This window comes from Vidua chalybeata, chromosome 3 (genome assembly GCF_026979565.1).
Source record: "Vidua chalybeata isolate OUT-0048 chromosome 3, bVidCha1 merged haplotype, whole genome shotgun sequence".
Taxonomy (NCBI): domain Eukaryota; kingdom Metazoa; phylum Chordata; class Aves; order Passeriformes; family Viduidae; genus Vidua; species Vidua chalybeata.
Genome location: NC_071532.1, coordinates 84,398,380 through 84,420,045, shown reverse-complemented (window position 1 = coordinate 84,420,045; position 21,666 = coordinate 84,398,380). Strand labels below are relative to the sequence as shown.

At 36.1% G+C, this 21,666-nt stretch overlaps 1 protein-coding gene across 2 annotated transcripts in view; it reads left to right on the top strand.

Annotated features, from left to right (window-relative positions):
- FAM135A (family with sequence similarity 135 member A) overlaps positions 1-21,666 on the top strand; it is a 79,744-nt gene that overhangs the window by 53,056 nt on the left and 5,022 nt on the right. For both annotated transcript variants that reach the window (XM_053938414.1, XM_053938415.1), the window contains 9 exons: positions 50-205; positions 5,862-5,935; positions 6,223-6,377; positions 6,634-8,941; positions 10,944-11,104; positions 12,775-12,866; positions 15,026-15,123; positions 20,302-20,453; positions 21,371-21,481. In XM_053938414.1, coding sequence (XP_053794389.1) covers positions 50-205; positions 5,862-5,935; positions 6,223-6,377; positions 6,634-8,941; positions 10,944-11,104; positions 12,775-12,866; positions 15,026-15,123; positions 20,302-20,453; positions 21,371-21,481 — 3,307 coding nt within the window. The remainder of the gene's footprint in view (positions 1-49; positions 206-5,861; positions 5,936-6,222; positions 6,378-6,633; positions 8,942-10,943; positions 11,105-12,774; positions 12,867-15,025; positions 15,124-20,301; positions 20,454-21,370; positions 21,482-21,666) is intronic.

Here is a 21,666-nt window from a genome sequence, read left to right as displayed (position 1 = left end):
TTATGGTTTCATCAGTGAATCACATAAATATTTTTTTTCCTGACTTCAGAAAATGGAAAATCCTGATGAGCTGGCAGAACTTATAAATATGAATCTTGCTCAGCTTTGCTCACTTCTGATGGCTCTCTGGGGGCAGTTTCTGGAGGTCATTACCTTACAAGAGGAGGTCACAGCTTTGCTAGCACAAGAGCATCACACATTAAGAGTAAGTATTGACCCAGAGACCTTCATACGCTTACTGGGACATATTGTTATGCTAATGTTTATCAAAATGAGACTCCAGATTACCATTTTTCTATTTATATTTCGAAAAGCTGGTTGGAATTGTAAAGGGAGCTGTTGCATTTCATTTGTTACCTTGTATATAATGTATTATGTTGGAATACAATGCATAAAACATACTATTTATGTTTATGAACCAAGTAATTCACTGTTCTTTTGACTAAGAAATGCAGTTCAGAAGGCAGATTGCAGGCTGTGGAATAACATATATTTGTGCAGACTGATGTCCTTTTCCGTGGGAGCCATGTCTAGTGCCCACCCTACATTTTATTTCTCTGGTGCATTTAGGCTGCCTGCTTACGTCATAAACAAAGTGTGTTTCTTTCTGAATTAAGAGTTTGTGATGTTAATAAGTTTTGAAAAGTCTTTTACATGGAATTTTGTAAAAGAAGTGTATGTGAAATGATCTGGCCCGTGAGTATGTGTGTGTGTACACTAACACATCTGTAGTGCTGTTGGTCTGTCTATGGGTGTGTGCAATTGCTGTGGGCTCTCTGCAAGCAGAACCACAGCAGTGCTCTTTCCCATAGTGAAATATAATCAAGTATGGACTAAAACACTACTCTTACTTGATAAATCACATTGTTTAGTGAGGTTATTATGGTTGTGGAAATAGCCTGTTATGGAGAATAAATGGAATCTTTCAGAAAGAATGTAAGGGTTATTTGTTTGATGTGCTAGCCATAAGAAAGGTGTCATTTTATTGTCTATGAATCTTACCTCTCTGTGGTTTTTGTATAAATATGGGAGTCCCTCAAGTTAACTGGTGGAAGGTATGAAACAAGAATACTGTTTCATTTAACCTGCATTTGCATTCAGCTGCTGGTATGTTACTGTTTGTACAAATTTATATTTAATAAAACCAAAGAAAGAATTAATATATTAATTTTACTGCTCCAGAAAAGACACTGCTAATGATGATGTATTTATCTTCTTAAATGTGGTTCTTTTAAAATCTGTGATATAAGTAATCCTCCATATCTCATAAATGCTTTAATTGTTGAATTTTCCTGCAATTGTTTTAGAGAATATAAATCAAAGTATTTCATTATACTATGGGAATTGAGATATTGCACATATTAAGAGCATTTCTGTGATGCTTTCCAGTTTGAAAAAAAAATTCAAATAAGAGTCCCCTTCCTCCTTATGAAAAAGAAATAGTATAACTTGATTTCATATCTGCATGCCCTGTGTGATTTTGAATTGCTGTTATGCTCACTCCTTTTGCTGTTATGCTCACTGTACTTTGTGGATACCTATAATTGATCAAAGACTGGAGAGGAGATGCAAGGCATGGATAATCCAAAAATTACAGTTTTATTTAGTGCCTGATAGAAGCAAGCAAGCAAGCTGACTCTGTAAGAATTGCATAATACAGCATTGAGAAGGGATGTTTACCTGAGCCAAGTTAGATAGAACCCAGCAATGTGATATTACTTCATTTTTAAATGGACGCTTGTTTTCTGCACTCCAAGCTGATATGAGTTATTGTGAATACTTGGCAAATATATGAAATTAAAATATATATAAGAAACCATTGTTCACTAGGCTTCCCTTGTGGCAGTAGAGCAGGAATTCACAATCCATAAATTCAGTAGATCTTTAAATTAAAAAGAGATGCTAAATTTCAGCCCAATGTTTTCTGAGAGTATGTTCAGTTGTTGGTTTTGGATCTTGTTTTGCAGTGCTTAATATAAGAAATTGTAACTTTTATTAATAACATCTTGAGAATTTATATTCAGAGGGATTGTTTAAACATACCTCGGGAAATCTACATTGATGATCATGTTCCACTGGAGCCATTATGCACATACCAAATGATGCAGGCTTTCTGGTTATTGGATTTCATTGATATTTAAAAGATGATCTACTAATTCTCCTCTTTGGAGACTAGATGTCATGGAATTGAATGGAATTGTTAAGGTTGGAAAAGACCTTTAAGGTCAAGTCCAACTATCAACCCAGCACCACCACGTTCAGCACTAAACCAGATGTCCATGCAATATCCAGTTGTATTTTGAACGCTCCCACAGATGGCGATTCCACCACTTCCCTGGGCAGTCTGTTCAAATACTTTACAACTCCTTCTGTGAAAAAAAAAAATCCTAATATCCAACCTAGACCTCCCCTGACAAAACTTAAGGCCATTTCCTCTTGTCTTTTCACCTGGGACATGGCAGAAGAGACCAATTCCCACCTGGCTACAACCTCTTTTCAGGTAGTTGTAGAGAGTACAGGGGAGAGGCTCTCCCCTGAGCCTCCTTTTCTTCAGGCTAAAGATGACCCACTAATTCTCCTCTTAAGAGACTTAACCTGTCCTTTCTGGAATAAGAAACCTTTTTATTTTGGAAATGGATACTTTGATGTGTTCACTACTGGATGCTAAATCTCATTTTATCTTTTCTTCTTGCAATATTTCCAGACTATACCTTCCACAGGAAATTTCGCCCTGGGAACATTTATGAATGAACACTTTTAGGGAGTGATTAATCTGAGTGGTTAAGATACATGTGTTAAAATACCCCCTAGAAAGGCCTGCCACCTGGTCAAATGACTTTTATTTGGTCAAATTACTTTCACCCTCTTTGCACAGATGTTTATAAATCAGGTATTTCTGCTGAAGTGTTGTTCAAGTATAGAAACTATTTTAATAGTTTTACTTATGTTTACTTAAGTGTTTCGATATTTAACTATTTTCAAATACTTGGAAAAGCACTACACTAAAAAGTAAGGAACATTTTAAAACTGAACATCCATCTACTACATGGATCATACTGATCAACCTGATAAAGTTTACAAATATATTTTATTGAAAAAACTGCTCAGAATATGTTATTTTATATTACAAAACATTTGAACACTAAACTAGTTCATCTCTTTATTCTGTAGTGACATCTTCTGGTAGGTCTGAATAAATTCTTCCAAAATTATTTCTTTCAGTTTGATTAGTCCTAAAATAGGAGAGCTGAAAACTAAGATCTCTGACTGCTATTAATAAATATGCAGACACACAATATGTATTCCACAGCAGTTTTTATACACTGTTCTTCTGTTTACATTGGGAGGACCATAAAAAACATGCCTCTGGAAGTCTAGAGATTAGGAGGAACAGCTGCAGCTTCCTCCTGCAAAGTCCTTGTGGAGTCAGCCCAAGTCAGTGGTTCCTGTGTCACTAACAGAGCTGGCAGTCACTCTGGTTCTGCAGAGCCTGTTTAACAGTGTCCAGCAAGTGCCTCAGTCCTTCAGTAAGTTAAGCACCTATTAAACATAATAAATTACTGTTGATTTGGGTTCTTTTCTGTCACTAATAAAGACTTATGTGCTTTAGGAGCTTGCTAGTTTTATACTGCTGCTATTCTATGTGGAGCTGTCTGGAGCTGGTATTGAGATTTTCTTCACAAGCACTGGAATTACTTAATTGCAAATGGGATTTATTGCAAATAAAAAAATACCTTCCTCTTCTGTTGAAGAGAGTGCAGTATTCTAAAGATCTACTCTCCATATAACTCCAGTTACTTTATGTGGTGAAGTGCTCACATGTAAACTCAAAACTACCTGGCTTGCTTCCTGGGAACAGCTGTGTGTCCTTTTCTTGACATATACCATAGACATCTACTAATTTGGCAATGTTCCTGTAACTATTACCTGATTGATTAGGATCTTTAATTTTTAAATTGCTTAATTTAAAATTATAATGTCCACTCTTCATGATCAGTTGTTCTAAAATCTAGTTTTTAAGCAGTAAAATTATCTGTTAAGTCTATTGTATAACAATAGTTCCCCCTTTCTGGGGGAAACGGTAGGGGTTAGCTTAGAAAAAATCATGTATTTGCAAGGTAGATGTCTGTTTAGAAAAGTCAGCTGGGAAAATGCAGCAAATTACTTGGGAACATCAATTCTAATCCCACATGTGTTTGTATAAACTCCTAACAACAAATTCTGAAAGAAAGCAAAATGAGTTCTGGCAAGACTGGAAGTTGCATTTACAAGAAACTGTTGAATTTTGTGTTTTCTTTTTACTTTAAAGCATTTTCCATGACTATTCAGAGATGATGTTATGGCTAAGATTAATTTCATGTAATACAGTACAATAAATTCTGGGAGGTTGGGACAGGATTTTGTGTTTTGTTTGCAAGTTAGAGATGGGGGGAAAATGTTTGGGATTGGGTTTTTTCTTAAGCACCTTGGAAAATTTTTTTCCTCAGCTCTTTTTGAATTAAGAAAACAAAAAAGTGTAGAAGCTACAGAACTTAAGCCAGGTGGTACTCTCTAAAAGTATACTGGGCAGTGTATCAGGAGGGAAAATGAACACCCATGCAAGTTCTTATCTCTGAACAAAATTAATGTGGTCCTGAAAGTCTGATGTTTGCCAGTTCATGGCCAAGATTTTCAGAGAGCCACGTTTGCTCTCAGGATGGGTGCAGATGCTGGCTGTAGCTCTGAGTGAGAGAGCTGAGGGAACTGAACTAGGTCTTCACACTTGTTGCCAGTTTCACGCTGAAAACTCCCACAGTCTGTTCAGAAAGTTCCATCATTTAAGAGGAAGACCCAGAGTATATTAAAGAACTAAAGGTGTAGGAGGTCAGGAAGCACTTGATAAATAAATTATTGGTTTGTAAGACTAGCATGTAATTCTCTAAGTGGGATAGAAATCTTGTTTAAATTGATACAACCAAATTAATGTTAACGAGCAAGCTGTTGCCAACAACCATTGCACAGCACATTCTCTTTGGTTTGCTTTTTTTAGATGCAGGTAATTTGGCAGTTGGAAAAATAAAATGCATATTGATTGAATTAATATTTATGTAGAATATTGGAAATGTGAGAAATCTTGTACAAAACCTTTGGGGTTTCTAGATACTACATTTTCAGTACATTGATTATGTTTTCAATTGCAGCAAATTGCTGTATAATTCATATTCTCTATTTTAGCATGTATTTGATGGTAAAATATTGATGGTTTAATACATTTGATGATAAAAAAATATACTCCCATGTGTTATTAAATACCACTTCAGTACTGTATTGTTTATTGACCTCAAACATACAATTTATTCCTTAATACAGTGCTTATAATTAATGTACAGTCTGTTACTGTCTTCATCATTTCCAGCTGAAATCTTTGCAAACAAAAGATTCTTTTGCACAGTAGTTTACTGTGGGCTAGAGGGTACTTACAGAAAGTTTGAAACACTCCTCTGTATTTTGAGACTGCAGAATATCTAATGGGTTTCTGCCTCAGAAGTGTGAATTGAACAGCCATTTCCTTTCTTCCAGTCAAAAATTCCAGTAATATTTTTGTGTGTTATTGTTTGTGCCTGATTTGGACGATTGATTTATTGGAAATAAAATTTTTAGCAGGCAGTTGAGTCTAAGATAATTCCCAGTTATCCAGAGGACAAATTAAAATTGTTTCAGTCACTATTCTTGTCTGTGTCACCCATCCAGAATGAACATCTAAAAAAAAAAGTAACTGTCTGTATTATACATACAAATGATACAACATTGATGCATAGGAATGCTGGTGGATTTTTACAAATTATTTGTAAGGTAAAATAACTTTCATTTGGGTCTTGCAGGTGCGCAGATTTGCTGAAGCATTCTTTTGCTTTGAGCATCCTAGGCAAGCTGCTCTTGCCTTTCAAGAACTACAGTGAGTAGCCTTTGAAATGCCACAGTATATAGCATGTAGTACTGTTGCTGTATAGTTTTGTGTAGAAGTAGCATTGCAAAAGTACATAAGAAATTCAAGGGAAACTTTTGTTCTCAATATAGATTTAAAATACTGGTAGTTATAAAAGAAGTTATTAAATAATCAAGCTATTAATAGTTAATTACTGGGAAAGCTTCTACTAAAATGAATTAAACTGTTGGTAATTTCTGTTAATGTAAAAATAAATAGTTCTGTTTTTTTCATGGAGGACTGCTTCCTTTTTTCAGTGCTCAAAGTCATCTGCAGGTGTGTGCAGCTATCAAAAACATTTCCTTCTGCAGTTCTCTTCCACCCCTCCCTATTGAATGCAGTGAATTAGATGGAGATATGAACTCCTTGCCTATTATCTTTGAAGATCGATATTTAGATTCAATTACTGAAGGTAAACACAGCTCACAGTACAATTTTCTTTTTGAAGAAATTAGCAAAATTATGTAAAACTTGAGGGTTTTTTTATAAATTTCTTGCTGGCTTTAAAGGACTACATTTATTTGATAGGATAAGGGGTTTGATAGGATATGGGAGCTTGAGTTTTGAGAATGTATAAAATTCTATAATTGTTAGTGTGTTATAGCATCACTTATCTGCATAATCTTATTGTAAACATACTTTCTCTTTCCCCCCCTTTTCTGTGAAAGATTTGGATGTACCCTGGTTGGTAGCTCAGAGTGTTCCAAGGGCAGAGTCCAATAAACTGGATAAATTAGAAGCTGAAGAAGGTTTCGTTGCTGGTTTTAGTAGCCCAGAACTGAAAATGAGACCTGCTGGTGCCTCCGTCTTTTGGCATTCAGAAGCTGAAAAGATGCTAACAAAAACCTTCAAAGGGAAAAATGAAGATACAAATAAATCCAAAGCTAAGGTTGCTAAGCTCATAAAAACAATGAAAGCTGAAAACACAAAAAAAGTCGTAAAACAGAACTCAAAGGACTCTGTGGTGTTAGTAGGATACAAATGTTTGATAAGTGCAGCACTGGAAAATGCCTGTAGAAGGTTAGATGGCGAGCCTTCATACAATGCTAATGAAGGGCTGGACCCTGGAGTAAGAGGAATTCCTTGTGATACAAAGGCCTGCATCAGGCAAATAACTCGAAGAGACCTTCCATTCTTGCCATATGATGAAATGGCTGTCAAGATTGAAGGTGACCAACCAGGTCCAAGTAGTCCTGTGCACTGTGAAAATGAGGCTATTTTTGATAGACTTACTATCTCCCAGACTGGTTCTGGAACTGTTCAAGCAGACAGTGCTTTACAGCACAGAGGTACACTTGAAGGTTGTCATGGGGGTCAACCAGCTTCCTCAGGAGTCAGGACAACTGAGGTCAAACCAAGTAATAAGAATCTTTATGAAGAGGAGAAAGGAGTGGCTCACACTGGATCATGGACTAAGTTTCCGCAAGATGAAGTGCACGAAAATAATTTGCTGGCACCCAATGTTCAGTCTTCAGAATCTGGAAATAAACTGAATTTGGGAGAACAGGAACCCGTGATTGAAAAGGAAGAGATCCATGAGAGAAACTGCCAGCATACCAGTGACATCTTGACAAAAATGAAAAGCAATCCACCTACTCTTTCAACAAAAGAAAGTCAAATCTCTGCAAGTGGAGACATGACTAAATTACCAGATGTTAGTGTGACATATGCCTCTTCTAGATTTTCAGATTCAGGTGTAGAAAGTGAACCGAGTTCTTTTGCAACTCACCCCAACCCTGATCATGTTTTTGAAAATGTTCATGGACAAAGTGCACACAATGGTGACAGAGCATTTCCTCAGCCTTTACTAAAACCAGACTGTGCAATAAAAAACACAATCGAAAGCCATTGCACTGAGAGTACAAGTGCTGTAAGTGAAATACAGTCATCCCTGACATCCATAAATTCACTGCCTTCAGATGATGATGAGCTGTCACCTGATGAGAATTCAAAGATGTCTGTTGTACCTGAATGCCAGCTAAGTGACAGCAAAACAGTATTGGATCTAGGAGCAATTGACTTGCCAAAATGTGATGACAGTAAAATATCAAACACCAATTTGCAGCAACAGCTTGCTGTGTATTCAGGGCACTTGGATAACAAAACTCTGTCTATACATTCCTCACTCTCAGGAGAAAAAGATCTGTTACACTTAGTTGCTTCAGATGAGGACACGCCTACTGATGTGGAAAGTTGCAGCCCAAAAACAGGCCCTGGCACAACCTGCAAGGACCCTCAAGGCATCCTTGAAAGGCATCCTAGAGCTACAGAAGAAACAGTTAAGTTGTGTTTGGAAACAACTTGTTTGGGTGAGCCATCTTCTGTTTCAGGTTCTTCATCTGTAAATGCAGTGGAAAAAAAAACAAACAAAGGAAAACATAATGAGCCTTTAGAATTTAAGGGCACAACTGAAGAACTGTCAGGAGCTAAAAGTGAAACTGGTACAGATAATCCTTCTCCACATGGTAGTGCTGACATGGTAAAGCAAGGGCTTGTTGAAAACTATTTTGGCTCTCGAAGCAGCACAGGTATTTCAGCTATTTGGCCTATGGACAACAGCAATCCTGTTAGCCCTCAAAAGGAAGCATATGAGAAACAAATTATTTGCTCTTCCCAACAAGATGAGGAAGAAGAGGAGGATCAAGACATGATTGAAAATGGGTATTATGAAGAAACGGATTATAGTATATTAGATGGAGCATGCAGTGCTGACCGAGATCATGGCTTAGCAGAAGAGAGAGCCCTGAGATCTGAAATGATTGACAGTGGACACCTGCAAGACATAATGACCGTGCCCCCTGTCTGTACTCCTGGTTGTTTGTCTTTCCCTTCTTCTCTGAGAGACTCTCCCTGCAATGTTACCTCTTCTTCAAAGAATAAATCTGATGCAATTACACAACAGCCAGGCAGCACATCCTACAGCTCAGCTTCAGCTGTTTCCTGGTATGAAAGCTCCCCAAAACCTCAAATGTTAGCGTAAGTGATTGTTTTAAAACAAGCTTTTTACTTTTAGAAATTATGTTAATATAATAGAGAAGGGGGAAAAGAAACGTGATTGGGCTGTAGAATGCCCCAGAACTGTGGCTTCTGAATTCTGCATGCCCAAGTAACAGCATGTTCTAGATGTTCAGATAAAAAGTGTCTTAGCACTACACTTCTATAAGTTATCTTGTCATTTCATGTGGTTTGAAAAACAAGCAAAACAGGATTTTTCTTTGTTACGTTTAAAAAATAATCATCCAGCTGAAGAATGATGTTGTAAAGGATACTGAGCATAAAAATGGTGTTTTATGAAATTGTTAAAATAGCTAGCTTGGGAAAATATGCTTTGACTTCAAAAACATAAATCCAAAAACATTGTGTAACTGGTTGTCCATCAGATTCGCTAAGTGAAGCAAATGTGTAATGCAAGCTATGGTAATGGCCTTATTTTTAAATCTTAACTTCAAATATCAAAAATGTACCACCTCGAAGACCACAGTGCTCTAAATTACACTGCAGTTTGGTGGCCAGGAAAGCCAAACTTAGAGGAACGTCAGGGATCCCAGATTCTACCTCTTCTTGCTGTAAACATAGGAGTTTCTCTGATAAACTCCTGCTGCTAAATAAACATGTGAAGCAGCAGCTTATGTGTTGTATTGGAAGTAAAATGTTGCTATGAGAGAAAATTTAAAAGAGAGGTAGAAACAAATGCTGAGCAGGTGGAAGAGATAGAAGACCAGATAGTTTGTGAAAAGCAGCTTGAGAACAAAAAGAAGGAGTAAGCAGTCAGGTGGGGGAAAACATGTTAGAAGTGGCCAGAAAAGTAGCTTCTGAAATACTGTACAGTGGTACTGGTGTGGAATGGGAAGAATGAAGAGCAGAGACTACTAAGGCTCATCTGTAACAATAAAAGTGAACTTGGAATAAAATCAAGGACTTGGCCGTGGGAGAAGCAGAGTCCCCTGGAATATGAGATAACTGTGAATCCAGAGGGTATGATCTGCTCCATAAAGAACCACCCTTGGTGTGTTCAGGAAACATACCTTGAGTACAAACTCAAGTAGCTTCTGTTGCTGAGTGATAAGAGCATCTGTCAGCAGTGGTTTCTGTTCAGGCCGACTTCATTGAGGCCTGCTCCTGCCAGTTAATGAAGAATGAGCTAAAGATAAAGCTGGGAAAACAGAGAACAAAAGGTAGAATGGGAGAGAAACAGTGAGCAGGCAGAAGAGGATGGGGTACAGCATGACACCGTAAGGGATCATGCAGAACAGATGGATTAAGGAAGCATAAGGAAGCACAAAGCTTTATGTGCTGCAGGGAAACTGATATGCAATTAAGAAGGCCATGCACAAAAATGAAGTGAAGTGGAAGAAAGAGAGGAAGGAACACAAGGAGCTCCTAGCATGTGAGGATCTCAGCTATTAAAAACCTTATAGTGTATGCCTTTATAGAATAGGTAGAAGATCAGAAGTCTGGATCTGGCTGTTTCAGAAGCAAGTGTCAGTTTTTCAGCTTACCACAGGAACCTTATGGTGAGACATTACAGCACTGATTCCAGCTCTCTTCTGACCTAAGAAATAGGCTTGGCAAGAATTATCAACAGTCAGTGAAAATCTTTACCTTGACTTCCAATTGGTTATAATTTCTATAATTTTTTTATTGCACGGAAACAAAGCTGTTACTTGCTCAAGACCACAATAAACTCAGCATCTTCAGTGGTTTCAGAAATACTTGAGAGTTTGCAAAGATAGTCAAAGGAGAGAAGAGAGTAGAGCTTGAGATACGGTTGCTGTTACAGAGGAAAAGGGGCTGTAGGAATCTGCAGTAAAATGTTCTGAGGAAATGGTTTATTTTGTGAAAATAGTAATTTGATAAATATATTTTCCTTCATATTAATTACATAGAATACAAAGCAAAATGACAGTAGAAAACTGTATCCTGGAAGACCCCACATTTATCTATCAATAGTAAGTATATAATTATTTTTTTGTTCCAGTTTCCTACAGGCTAAAGAAGAATTGAGGCAACTTAAACTTCCTGGATTTATGTATAGTGATGTTTTCAAACTGGCTTCTTCAATACCTTATTTCAGTATGGAAGACGATGAGTGTTCAGAAGAAGGAGTACATCTTATAGTTTGTGTCCATGGCCTAGATGGTATGCTGAGAAATGTGATACTGTACAAGAAAGCAGTTCAGATTACCAGTGAGGTTTAGCTTTGGTCATTCAAACTCTGAATTGGACACCTGAAATAGGTTCACTGGAGGGAAATGGGAATCTGACATTGTACTGCTACATTTGACAATGTGTTCCATAAAATCTTCTAAATTAAGAATTCTCTTTCTTTAATAAAACTTCCCTGCACATAAATGTTTAATGCCTTAGTTCACATCAGGTGCATCTTTCAGTTTTTTATGTCATAAAGGAATTTGTCCATGTTGTGGTAATAGAATGGAGTTACTGACAAAACTGTTTTCTTTAGAATTGCTGTGTTGTCAAGAAAAATGAAGTATGTGTATCTTGTTAGGAAAAAGAAATAGTACATGTAAAACACAGTCAAGTGTTTATAAGGATTTAAAAGGCTAAGTCACTGAATCACAGTGTGATTGAGGGTGATGGGGATCACTGAAGATTTTCTTGTTCAACTTCCTTGCTCAGAGCAGAGTCTACAGCAGATTGCCCAGGATGCAACCCAGTTGGGTTTTTGACTATTTCCAAGATTCTACAAAGAATCTACAAAGATTCTACTGTGGAAGAAGTGAGAAAAATCTCTTTTTAATTGAAAGGGTTATAAAGTTTAAATAGCTTGAATATATTCACCTGTTTTTAGTTCAAAGCACATATGTATATTAAGAAACAATATCCCCCCTAGCTTTTGTGCATTTTTGAGACACTTCTTAAATTAACAATGTAAGGAAACACAAAAGGGCAGTAGACTAGAGTATTGGAGTGCACCAACACTGCACAGGCACCTTCATTTTTCAAATTCCTAAGTTAAAAAAATAAAATAACAGCAGTTTTTCTTTCCTCATTTGGGCAGAAAGCAGCCTTTGTTAAGTACTTTTAAAAACAGGACTCAGAGGTATTCCCTTCTACTAGTGCAGATATTCTCATGCTATTGCATGCAGAAGTGGCACAAAAATTAACTTGACCAAGAAGCCTGTTGTTAAAAAAACATGTGTTTGAAGCCTTAGGAAAGTCCACATAGTTAGAATTTTCTTATGAAATGGTGAGCTTATACAAGCTATTGCCTATAAATGACAGATGTAAATAAAAATCTTGTTCTCTAATTAAGGCAAAAAGGCTACCCTTTCTTCAAAATCATCCCTGACTACTGATGTGGAAAAATCTTCAGGATGCTAGTTCAACTAGCATTTGTTGTTTTGGGTACCACAGTATCTAAAAGTATCTTTATCCACTGATAGTTCACTCTGCCTTTTCATTTTATGAAATACTCCTTCACTGAATTCCTTAAGCTCACTTTGAGTTCTTTAATTGACTTTATCAAAATTAATTACATTTCCAAGAATGTAATGTTCACAGTGCTATGTATCAGTTGGAGGCTAAGACAGAATCAAGCATGACTTCCTACATCCTTGCTTTTTTAAAAGTGTTTGCATCGAATGTCATTTTCATAAACCATTTTGTCACTTAATTTGACATTCTAGTTTATCTTTCAAAGTCTTACTGAATTTTAATTAGGGCTGAGACTATAATTAGCTGTGTTTAAATATAAAGCTCTGACAGAGATTAATTTCAGTGTTCTGAGTGCTTTTATTGCAAGTTAACTTTGCAGAATCTAACTCTTGATTGTTTTTCTTTTGAAGGTAACAGTGCAGATCTAAGATTAGTGAAGACTTACATTGAGCTAGGGCTGCCTGGAGGAAGAATTGAATTTCTTATGTCTGAAAGGAATCAGGTATTTGCCAACTAAAAAAGAATTTTTACAAAAATATGTTTTACAAATACAGTTTTACAAAAACTATGAACAGTGTAAACCTTCAAACACATTGATTTAATTGCACTATTGTGTTTACTACATTTTGTAAATTTTTATTGTATTCTCATGGAATCCATCATTTGATCTGTGGCTTGTGTCAAAGTAATTACAAAATCTTGTATGGTATTGAGGGTAAATATTTTAAGGGCTAACATTTGTTACTACCAATTTGTTGTGTGTACTGTGTCTCCTAAGTTCTCAGCATAAGCAGTTTGGATTGTGGATAAAATATGCTCAGTACTAGTGGTTAAAATGGTAAGAGTGAAAACTGGTGTGGCAAGAAGGGAGATGTGTTATTTCAGAGGATCTGAGAAATACAAAATTCCTGTCACTTGTTCTTTGTCAGCATTCTACAAGATCTACATCATAACACTGAACAAATATCAAATTACCTCTTGTGTTAAACAGTTGTGAAGTAAACTTGCCAAAGCACAAAAGACCAATTTTTACTTTTTGTCTGTGTGTATGTGTGTATTACATATTGTATTAGACATACTTCTCATAGCTCAGAGATGAACTAGAACAAAGTCTTGTCAGTGGCTCAAACAAAAGCTTCATTTAGTGCACTAGCATTTTTCTGGCAGTAGCTGCTGGGATGCTTTGTGAAAGAGGCTGGACAGGGACCAAGCCAGGCTTTCTCTTCTATAGTTTGTGTCAGTCAGCAGCTGTGAGGCTTTCTGATCTGTGGATTCCACTGAGACCACTGAGCCTAATAGCTGCTGACAGACTTTTCTCCTTAATGTTGGCTGATTCTATTTGAGTCTTTTTACTTCTGTATCCATAGCATACAGTTGAGATTAATTCTGTGGTTTGTATACATTAGTAATTCAGTTGCAAACAAGGAAATAGAAATAATTTACCTTACAGTTTGTTTTGGAAAAAATACTTGATAATCATTCCTCATTCACTGCTTCAGTTAATCACATACTTTATAAGCAAGTACAATTTCTCCCTCAGGAGGCAACTGAAGAGCCTTAGTCCATTTTTTTTTTTTCTAACAATTGGGTGTGAAAAGTTTCTGTTCATCCACGGTAGCCTTCCTGGCCTGCTTGAAACTTCTTGTCATGAAAATAGAATGATCAGAACTAGACAAAGCATTTAAGATGCCCTGTCTAGTTCTGACCATTCAATTTTAGTTCTAGTTCTGATAATTTAATTTTAGTTCTAGTTCTGATCATTCAATTTTAGTTCTAGTTCTGCCTTGGCTTTTGCACTACGGACTGACAAAATGTTATATTGCTATTTTCTTTCCTTGCTTTCCTAACATAGCTGATTATATGCAACACAGACATGTAGATTATTGTTTGCATATACAGTTAGGGCTGATTTTCTCTGTGTAGCATTTGTTTGCATTTCTTGCCATTTTATCACCCAGGCGTGCAGTAGTATAAGATTCTTGTGAAATTCTGGTTGATTCTAGATTTGACTACTCTGGATATTTAGTTTTGCCTACAAACTGATTTTTCATCTCCTTTACTTTCTCAGATCATTTACCAATGTGTTGAACACTACAGATTTTAGCACAGATCCTTTGGAACTTGTGTTGAAAAGTTCTAGGCAGGCTTTGCCTATCTCTTTTAATTTCTTACTGCTGATCATTGGAGAGAATCTGCTATGAACCGAGGATAAGGCCTTAAGAATTTTGTTTGTTTGTTTCATTTTGAATAACTGGTATTACTGTAGACTGCTGTCACAGTAATTGTCTCATCTCTATTTCATGGGCAGTGTGATATAATTCTGAATATGCAGTTTGGTCTTCTGTTTCACTACAGATAATCTTAAGTGTAGAGAACAGCTTAGAAGTCAGGCTGGGTGTGTAATGTTAAGATTTGTTTTAGTATTTTAGAAGAAAGCAGTCTTACAGTAGAATGTGTATCACTTTATTCCATGTTACAAGAAAATTACATGAAAAATATATAATAACTAGCTGTAATGTTTGTATTCAGAGTTAATATCGATGCTTTTATTTGTGTGCTGTTAATCGAAACACCAGGGAGTAAGAATTCAGACTGAATGCAGAATGTATATTGCTGCATTAGAAAATACAGTTATTATTTTTTATTTCTTTTATTTTACAGAATGATACCTTTGCTGATTTTGATTCCATGACAGATCGCCTTTTAGATGAAATTATTCAGTATATACAAATTTATAATCTACCCCTTTCAAAAATCAGGTAATATCTGTTCTATACTATTTACAGAAATAAACTTAAAACTAGAGCCCTGGGTTGTTTTAAACTGTGATGCTCAGGAGCAGGCCAAAAGAGAGCGGAGAAAAAGCAGTTTGGGATGGGGGAGGAGTAGGGGAAAGGAGGACAATGGAGAGAGAGGGAATTGCCAGATGAACAAAGACTGAACAATGCTGTAAGCTCATCTCTTGGTGGTTTTAGGGCAGGTTAAGCATTACATTTAAGGAATTGCTGTCCTGTGCTTCGACAATCCTGCATAATAGAGTTCTGCAGAAAAACAGGTAGTATTTTGAGAAGGTCAAAGGAACTTGTAATAGCACTATGCCAGGATGAAGTTAGCTTCCTTCTGATTTTATAGTCCCTTCACCGAGTATGACATGGCAGACTGTCTTGTCACTCCTACAGGGCATTTTCATCTTACCTGTGACATTGAAGGGCAGCTGCATGAAAATATATTTCATTATTTTTTATGTTTTCTGATTGTTTCATCTGCTAAATAGCATGTTTTACATCTTATTAGAGGGCTTGCCACAGTCTATGCATTCCTGTTTTCTTTTACACTTACTTCCAGGGAATGCCAGTTGCACTTATTTTCTCAAGGTATGGTGCACCACTTGGGCAGACTACCTTACTAACTCAGCAGTGTTACTGGAGCTAGCTCATTAACAGATGAAAGGAGCTAATTCAAGCCTTACCTTATCCATTTGTTTAGGCATCCTCAAATTATACATCCAGAAGGTTTTTTGACTTGCTAGTCACATGTGTTTCAGACAAGTTTGTGCATTCACATGTGTTTGGTAGGCCTTGTTCAGCTGGAGGAAACATCTAAAACATTTAAACATAATCTCACTGTTTAAACATACGTTTCTGTTTTGAGCTAGGCAAGATTTGACATGCTTAATTTTGTCTAAACCGTTGATTTAAAAATTAAAAAAGCACTGTGTGATCATATTTTTATTTCACAGACTACATGGTAGCACCCTTGCTATGGGAGAGAAGAGTTCTGTAACCCACCAGCATACACGAGGATCTTCTCTCCCATGCTGTTTTCTGAAGATTGTAATGAGCAAACCCACCCACTTATCTTCTCATTGTTTATACCTGAGAACTGAACTCTTGTTTGCTTTTGGTTTGCTTCTCTCATAAGACTTCCCATTTGTAAATATTTTTCACTTTTATTTGTTACTCGTCATGTGAAAGAAAAAAAAAAACTATGAATTTTTATTTTAGTTTCCTTTTTAAGGTGTGTACTTGTCTTGGGCCCTACTGAAGCAGAAGTTTTCATTTTTCAACTTACATGAGAGACCTGTTAGAAAGACATGTGCCTCTATGCAAGGCCTTGAAGGGATGACCCAGAAAGCCTGGGAGAGTACTGCTGAGAAATCCTCTGCTCAAGAAGCTGATGCTTTCCTGCCTCATTTTGGTTATGCCACTGTAGAAAACAGCCCTTGTAGTAATTATCTGTGGTGTCCTGAATGATGCTGTTTTCTCCTCATAAAATCTCCCCATCTCCTAAAGGAAGTGTTGTCTCTGCAAGTGCTGCTCCATAAGCAGTCAAAATAGACATCAGTCTCCAGATTTGTGATTTTGTATGGCAAAAAAGCCAACATCCTAAGATGGTTGGATTCTGTCTTGCTTAAGCAGTTGGACATCAGCATCCCAGGCTTCAGTATAAGGACAATGATGTTCATGGTGGGAGTTCCAGCTTCCTTGGCCTTGGATCTGGATAGATTAATTTCGTATTTCTATATTTCCAGTTGGCATATATATTCTTTCTTTTCTTTCCCATTTACTCTTTTTTCCCTCCCATCCCTAATGCTGACTTCCTCTCCTAAGTTACACAACTGTGCTCTTGCAGTGATCATTAATAGACCATTGGGGATCCCTACCATATGATACCTGTACCTACAGTCATCCACACCACACTTCATTCTGGTGATACACAGTTCAGGCCACAAATAATAACTATTTGTTATTAATAGAAACTGTACTGAAACTAAAACAACTTTAGACCTGACTTGGTAGTTCACTGGCAGATGATTGTTGTCACAGCTTAAACAAATCAAAATCAGCTCAGGTCAAGATAAGTCCAGAGATGTTCTGAGATTCTGCCCTTTATTCAGATAAATGCAGTCTCTCATGCTCTCAAGTAATGGTGAACTCCTACTTTTACTGTGCTACATTCCTGTACTGAGAAAAGACACTCCCTGTACCACTGGAATAGTGTCAGCTTCAGTAAACATTTTTGGTACCTGCAGAGCTAATATCAGCTATTACTGCAATTCACTATCTAACACATTCCTTCATCTCTGAACAAAATCTTTGTGCTCACAACAAGCATGGAGCAAGCATGAGCTGGAAGCTTGATTCAAAACAAATGCAATTTGCCTTATAAAATAACTGTTTAGTAAAGAATCACAGGAGGCTTTAGGGTGAGGTCATTTGGACCGGTCATACCAATGTCACCATCAAAGTTAATGCAGCTTTGAAGTGTGTGAAATTTCTCAGTCATACCCATTCAAGTTTTAAGTGTCTATGAGGATGAAAGCCCTCCAGGTAACCAGGCAACTGGGGAATAAACCACCTGCTCTTATAGTGTAGTTTCAGAAATCATTTTGCACATGTCAAGTCTTATGTAAATTTCTGATGATTTGTATTGGATTTTGACCTCAGGTAGATTAATTCAGTTTGTCATCCTCTTCCCAAAGTAACATTGGCTCATAAAAAAAAAAAAAAGTGTTTAATGCTATGCATATATTAAAACATCTGTTGTTTGAGCACCTCATTGATTATGAATCTTGATTTTTTTCCTTCCATGAATTTTTATAGTTGGACAGGATTCTTGTTTATTGGCACAGAATAATGAGGTTTTGCTGTGTCTGATTTTTCTAGTATGATCTGAATTGGTAGACTTGTATCACAAAGCATGTATAAAAACTGTAATTCTGTTAACTTTAGTATGTTAATGATATATTCAGAAGATTGTAATATTGCCACCTAGTGTTCATTGCTTTTGCAAAGCTTCCTATGAGTAGGATGGATTACATTCCTGTCTTACACTTTCAAGACCCTATTTGAAGAATTTTCCTTTTCCTCCCCTTTTTGATTTGAGCAATTTTTAAAACCTTTCTCTATTAAAAAACAAATTTAAGGCTTATTATGGGTTCACCTAAGCATCTGAATTGGATCACAATGTATTACTGTAACCTTTATTATATTTCTAAGGCTTTTCAAATTAACTACAAATGTTTAGTCTTTGAGGTACATTCACATAGTTGATTGTGAGCTTCCAGTTTTCCTCAAAATTGATCTTTCATGTTTCTGAAGTTTGGGTTAAGTATGCCTGTACTCTTAGGGATGATAGAATTGATAGATGGATTGCTGCTTTTTTCACAGAAAATGCCCTTTGTTATGGTACAGTATAAGAGTTTCTCATCCCCTTATGACTTTTAGTAAATACTGTCTGAACTGTAGGAGAACTGTCAAGAGAGTATCTCTGCTAATGCTCAGATCTTCTTTAGAAAACAATCTGTTTTACTCAAAAACACATCACACAGATGTTACATCACACAGATCATCTTCAGGGTCAACTCAATTTCTGTGGGCATTTACTTGTTCATAAAGACATCTGTGGTTTTGTTGTTCCTGTGTGGAGTTTTATGATGTCCTCCAAGGGAATAGTTTTAAATTTTAGTATTCAAGAGAGCAGCTCAGTGTTTTGTTTTGCAAGTGCACTGCTGTTGTGCTGACAACACAGAGGATACATAATCTTTCATTTCAAAATTAGTTAAGCAAATATAGCAAACTCAAGCAAAGAATTTCTCATATAAATAATATTGGAAATCTAGTACTAAAAGCAACTGAGAAGACTATACATATATGCTTAAACTATGTATTAATAATGGACAAAAAAACCTTTTTCTGTTATAGAAATGCATAATTTTTTTGAAGTTTAGGAGTTCAGGGTGGTTCTGCCATTCTATAACCAACTCTTTGAATTTTTAAATTTACTTTTAAATTGGTATTTTCCGAGACAGCTTTCTTGCTTAGGAAGCATTTAAACAGTCAAGTAATCTTTAAGCACTGTATCTTATACAGATGTTACAGGAAGCTTTGTTTTAACTACTTTTGTTTATGAATGTAATGATACAGAGCAAACACGAAGGATGATCCTAGAGAAATAATACTGTAGCACATATGTGATCCAGCAGTGATAGTTCTGCTGTACATAATTTTGGATGGTTTTCTGTTTTCACCATATCCTGGGGTTGCATCTGTAATGCAGGAAGGCACTTCTAACTTTGTGAGTCTGTTCTTCTTTAAGTCAGTGCCTAGTCTGGTGTGGTCCTGATCTCAGCAGGGATCTGTAAGCATAATAACTAGAATTGCTTAATTTTGTAGTGTTTGTTTTAAAGAAATGCTTTATATAGGCTTGCATATATGACAGTAAGCACCTCACATTAAGTAATATTTAACCTTAGATACAAGAAGCTAAAGAGTTCCATCCATCTTTCCCTTAAATTGCTTAACCAGGGAAACACCTGACAGTACTATTGTCCTGACAGACACATATTCTTCAATTGCTTGCTCAAGCTGATAATCACTTCTTTTGAAAAGGTCAGCTCTGCTAAGCAGATCTGAGATGTTGCTTCTGTTTTTAAATAATCAGGTTCAGTTAAGAAATGGTGTTCCGCCCTATTACAACTACCTTTGGAATCTGTCTACACCAGATTGTTTCAGGAATGCTCATACATTTATCATATTGAGTGCCATCACATGCCAAAGTAATGATGATTTCAGTCATGCATGGCTCATAAAATATTTTCTTATTAGTTGGTGCTAAGGGACCAGAAATAATCTTGGGTTTGGGTGGTAGATGCTGGTGGAAGGATAGTTTGGTTTTGTTAGCTTTTCAAAAGTGCTGTGTTAAATATTTCTGGAGGAGTTGAAAACACGTTTGTAATGAGTTTGTGCAGCTCGAGAGACATAGATAAGCTATGCCTCCTGAATTATATAAAATACAGGTCTGAATGGAAACTTTTCATTATTTTTTTCCTATGCTCTTTTAGCATTTCATGACACTGATTTTCTTTTTCTCTGTGAAAAGAAAAAAAAAAATCCTGCTATAAAATTCCATGTTATATTGCTTTTTCTCTTTAACAGCTTTATTGGACACTCACTGGGTAACTTAATAATCCGTTCAGTGCTCACAAGACATCGATTTAAGTATTACCTCAACAAACTTCATACCTTCCTGTCTCTGTCTGGACCACATCTTGGTACCCTCTACAACAGCAGTGCTCTTGTTAATACAGGTGAAGTATAATTTTCAGTAGTATTAGTTTAGGGAAATCTTGTCTTTGAAATGAACTTAGCAATTTTATGTGGGGTGCACATTTCTGCATTACTATGATTTTGAGAAACTGCATATTTCACTGTCATAAGCGGAGAGAAGGGTTATAAAAATCAAGTATCAATAAAAGGATGTGCAAGAGGTGGTTGGCATAAGTATTTTCCAGTATGTTTGGTTCAGATTTTCTGTTGCACCATAAATAAACTCCAGTTTTCATCCATTGAGTTCAATTTATAATAAACTAAATTGAATATAATTAATCTGCCAAACAATTATATAAGATACATTAAAATAATTCTAAACTATTAGTGTCTTTTTTCTCCAAAAACTCCATACAATCTGCAGTGTGTTTCTGCAGATGTGCATGGCGTGGGAGGCAAGATTTTCTGAAAAGTCTATTATTATCTATGTACCTATTATTATTATTGACTAATAAAGAGAAATAGCACCATAGAAAACTTTCTACTATGGTATTCCTGTGAGAAAATTCTGCTTCCTTTTTTCAAGTTACATTTAATCAGCTCAGTTTAGAAACTGGAGAAGTAATGCCTGTTGTTTTTTGAACATCAAAATGTTCTAATACTATACAAATTATTAAAATAGAATGTGTATATTCTGGCTAACATTATTTACACTTTCTGGAAGTTTTTTTTTGTTGGCAGGCATGTACATTAGTGGAAATTAAGGCCTTCATGCTTCATTGTGTAGATAGACAGGAAAGAAAATGAAAGTTTAAACTGTTTCTGAGATTGACAATGCTTACATGAGAGTAAAATTAACATCTGAGAGACTGTTATGAACTTTATATATTATACTTAGGTTTAATTGGTTTTTATATTTTATTGTGGATCTATACTAATGTTGTACCTAACAATGCAGGACTGTGGTTTATGCAGAAATGGAAGAAGTCTGGTTCTTTATTGCAACTGACATGTCGAGACCATTCAGATCCACGACAGACATTCTTATATAAACTTAGTAAAAAAGCAGGTAAGCTTTGTTAATGCTTCCTGTCTCATAAAGGCAACTGTGTATAAATATGAATAGGAAACCTAAAAGAAAAAGAACTTATTTTCAAAAATCTCCTGTTTCAGTTTTAATATTAAAGAGTTATTTTAGTCCTGTATTCTTCAAGTAAACAGTAAACCATTTCTGTTGCAGAGGTACGATATTAC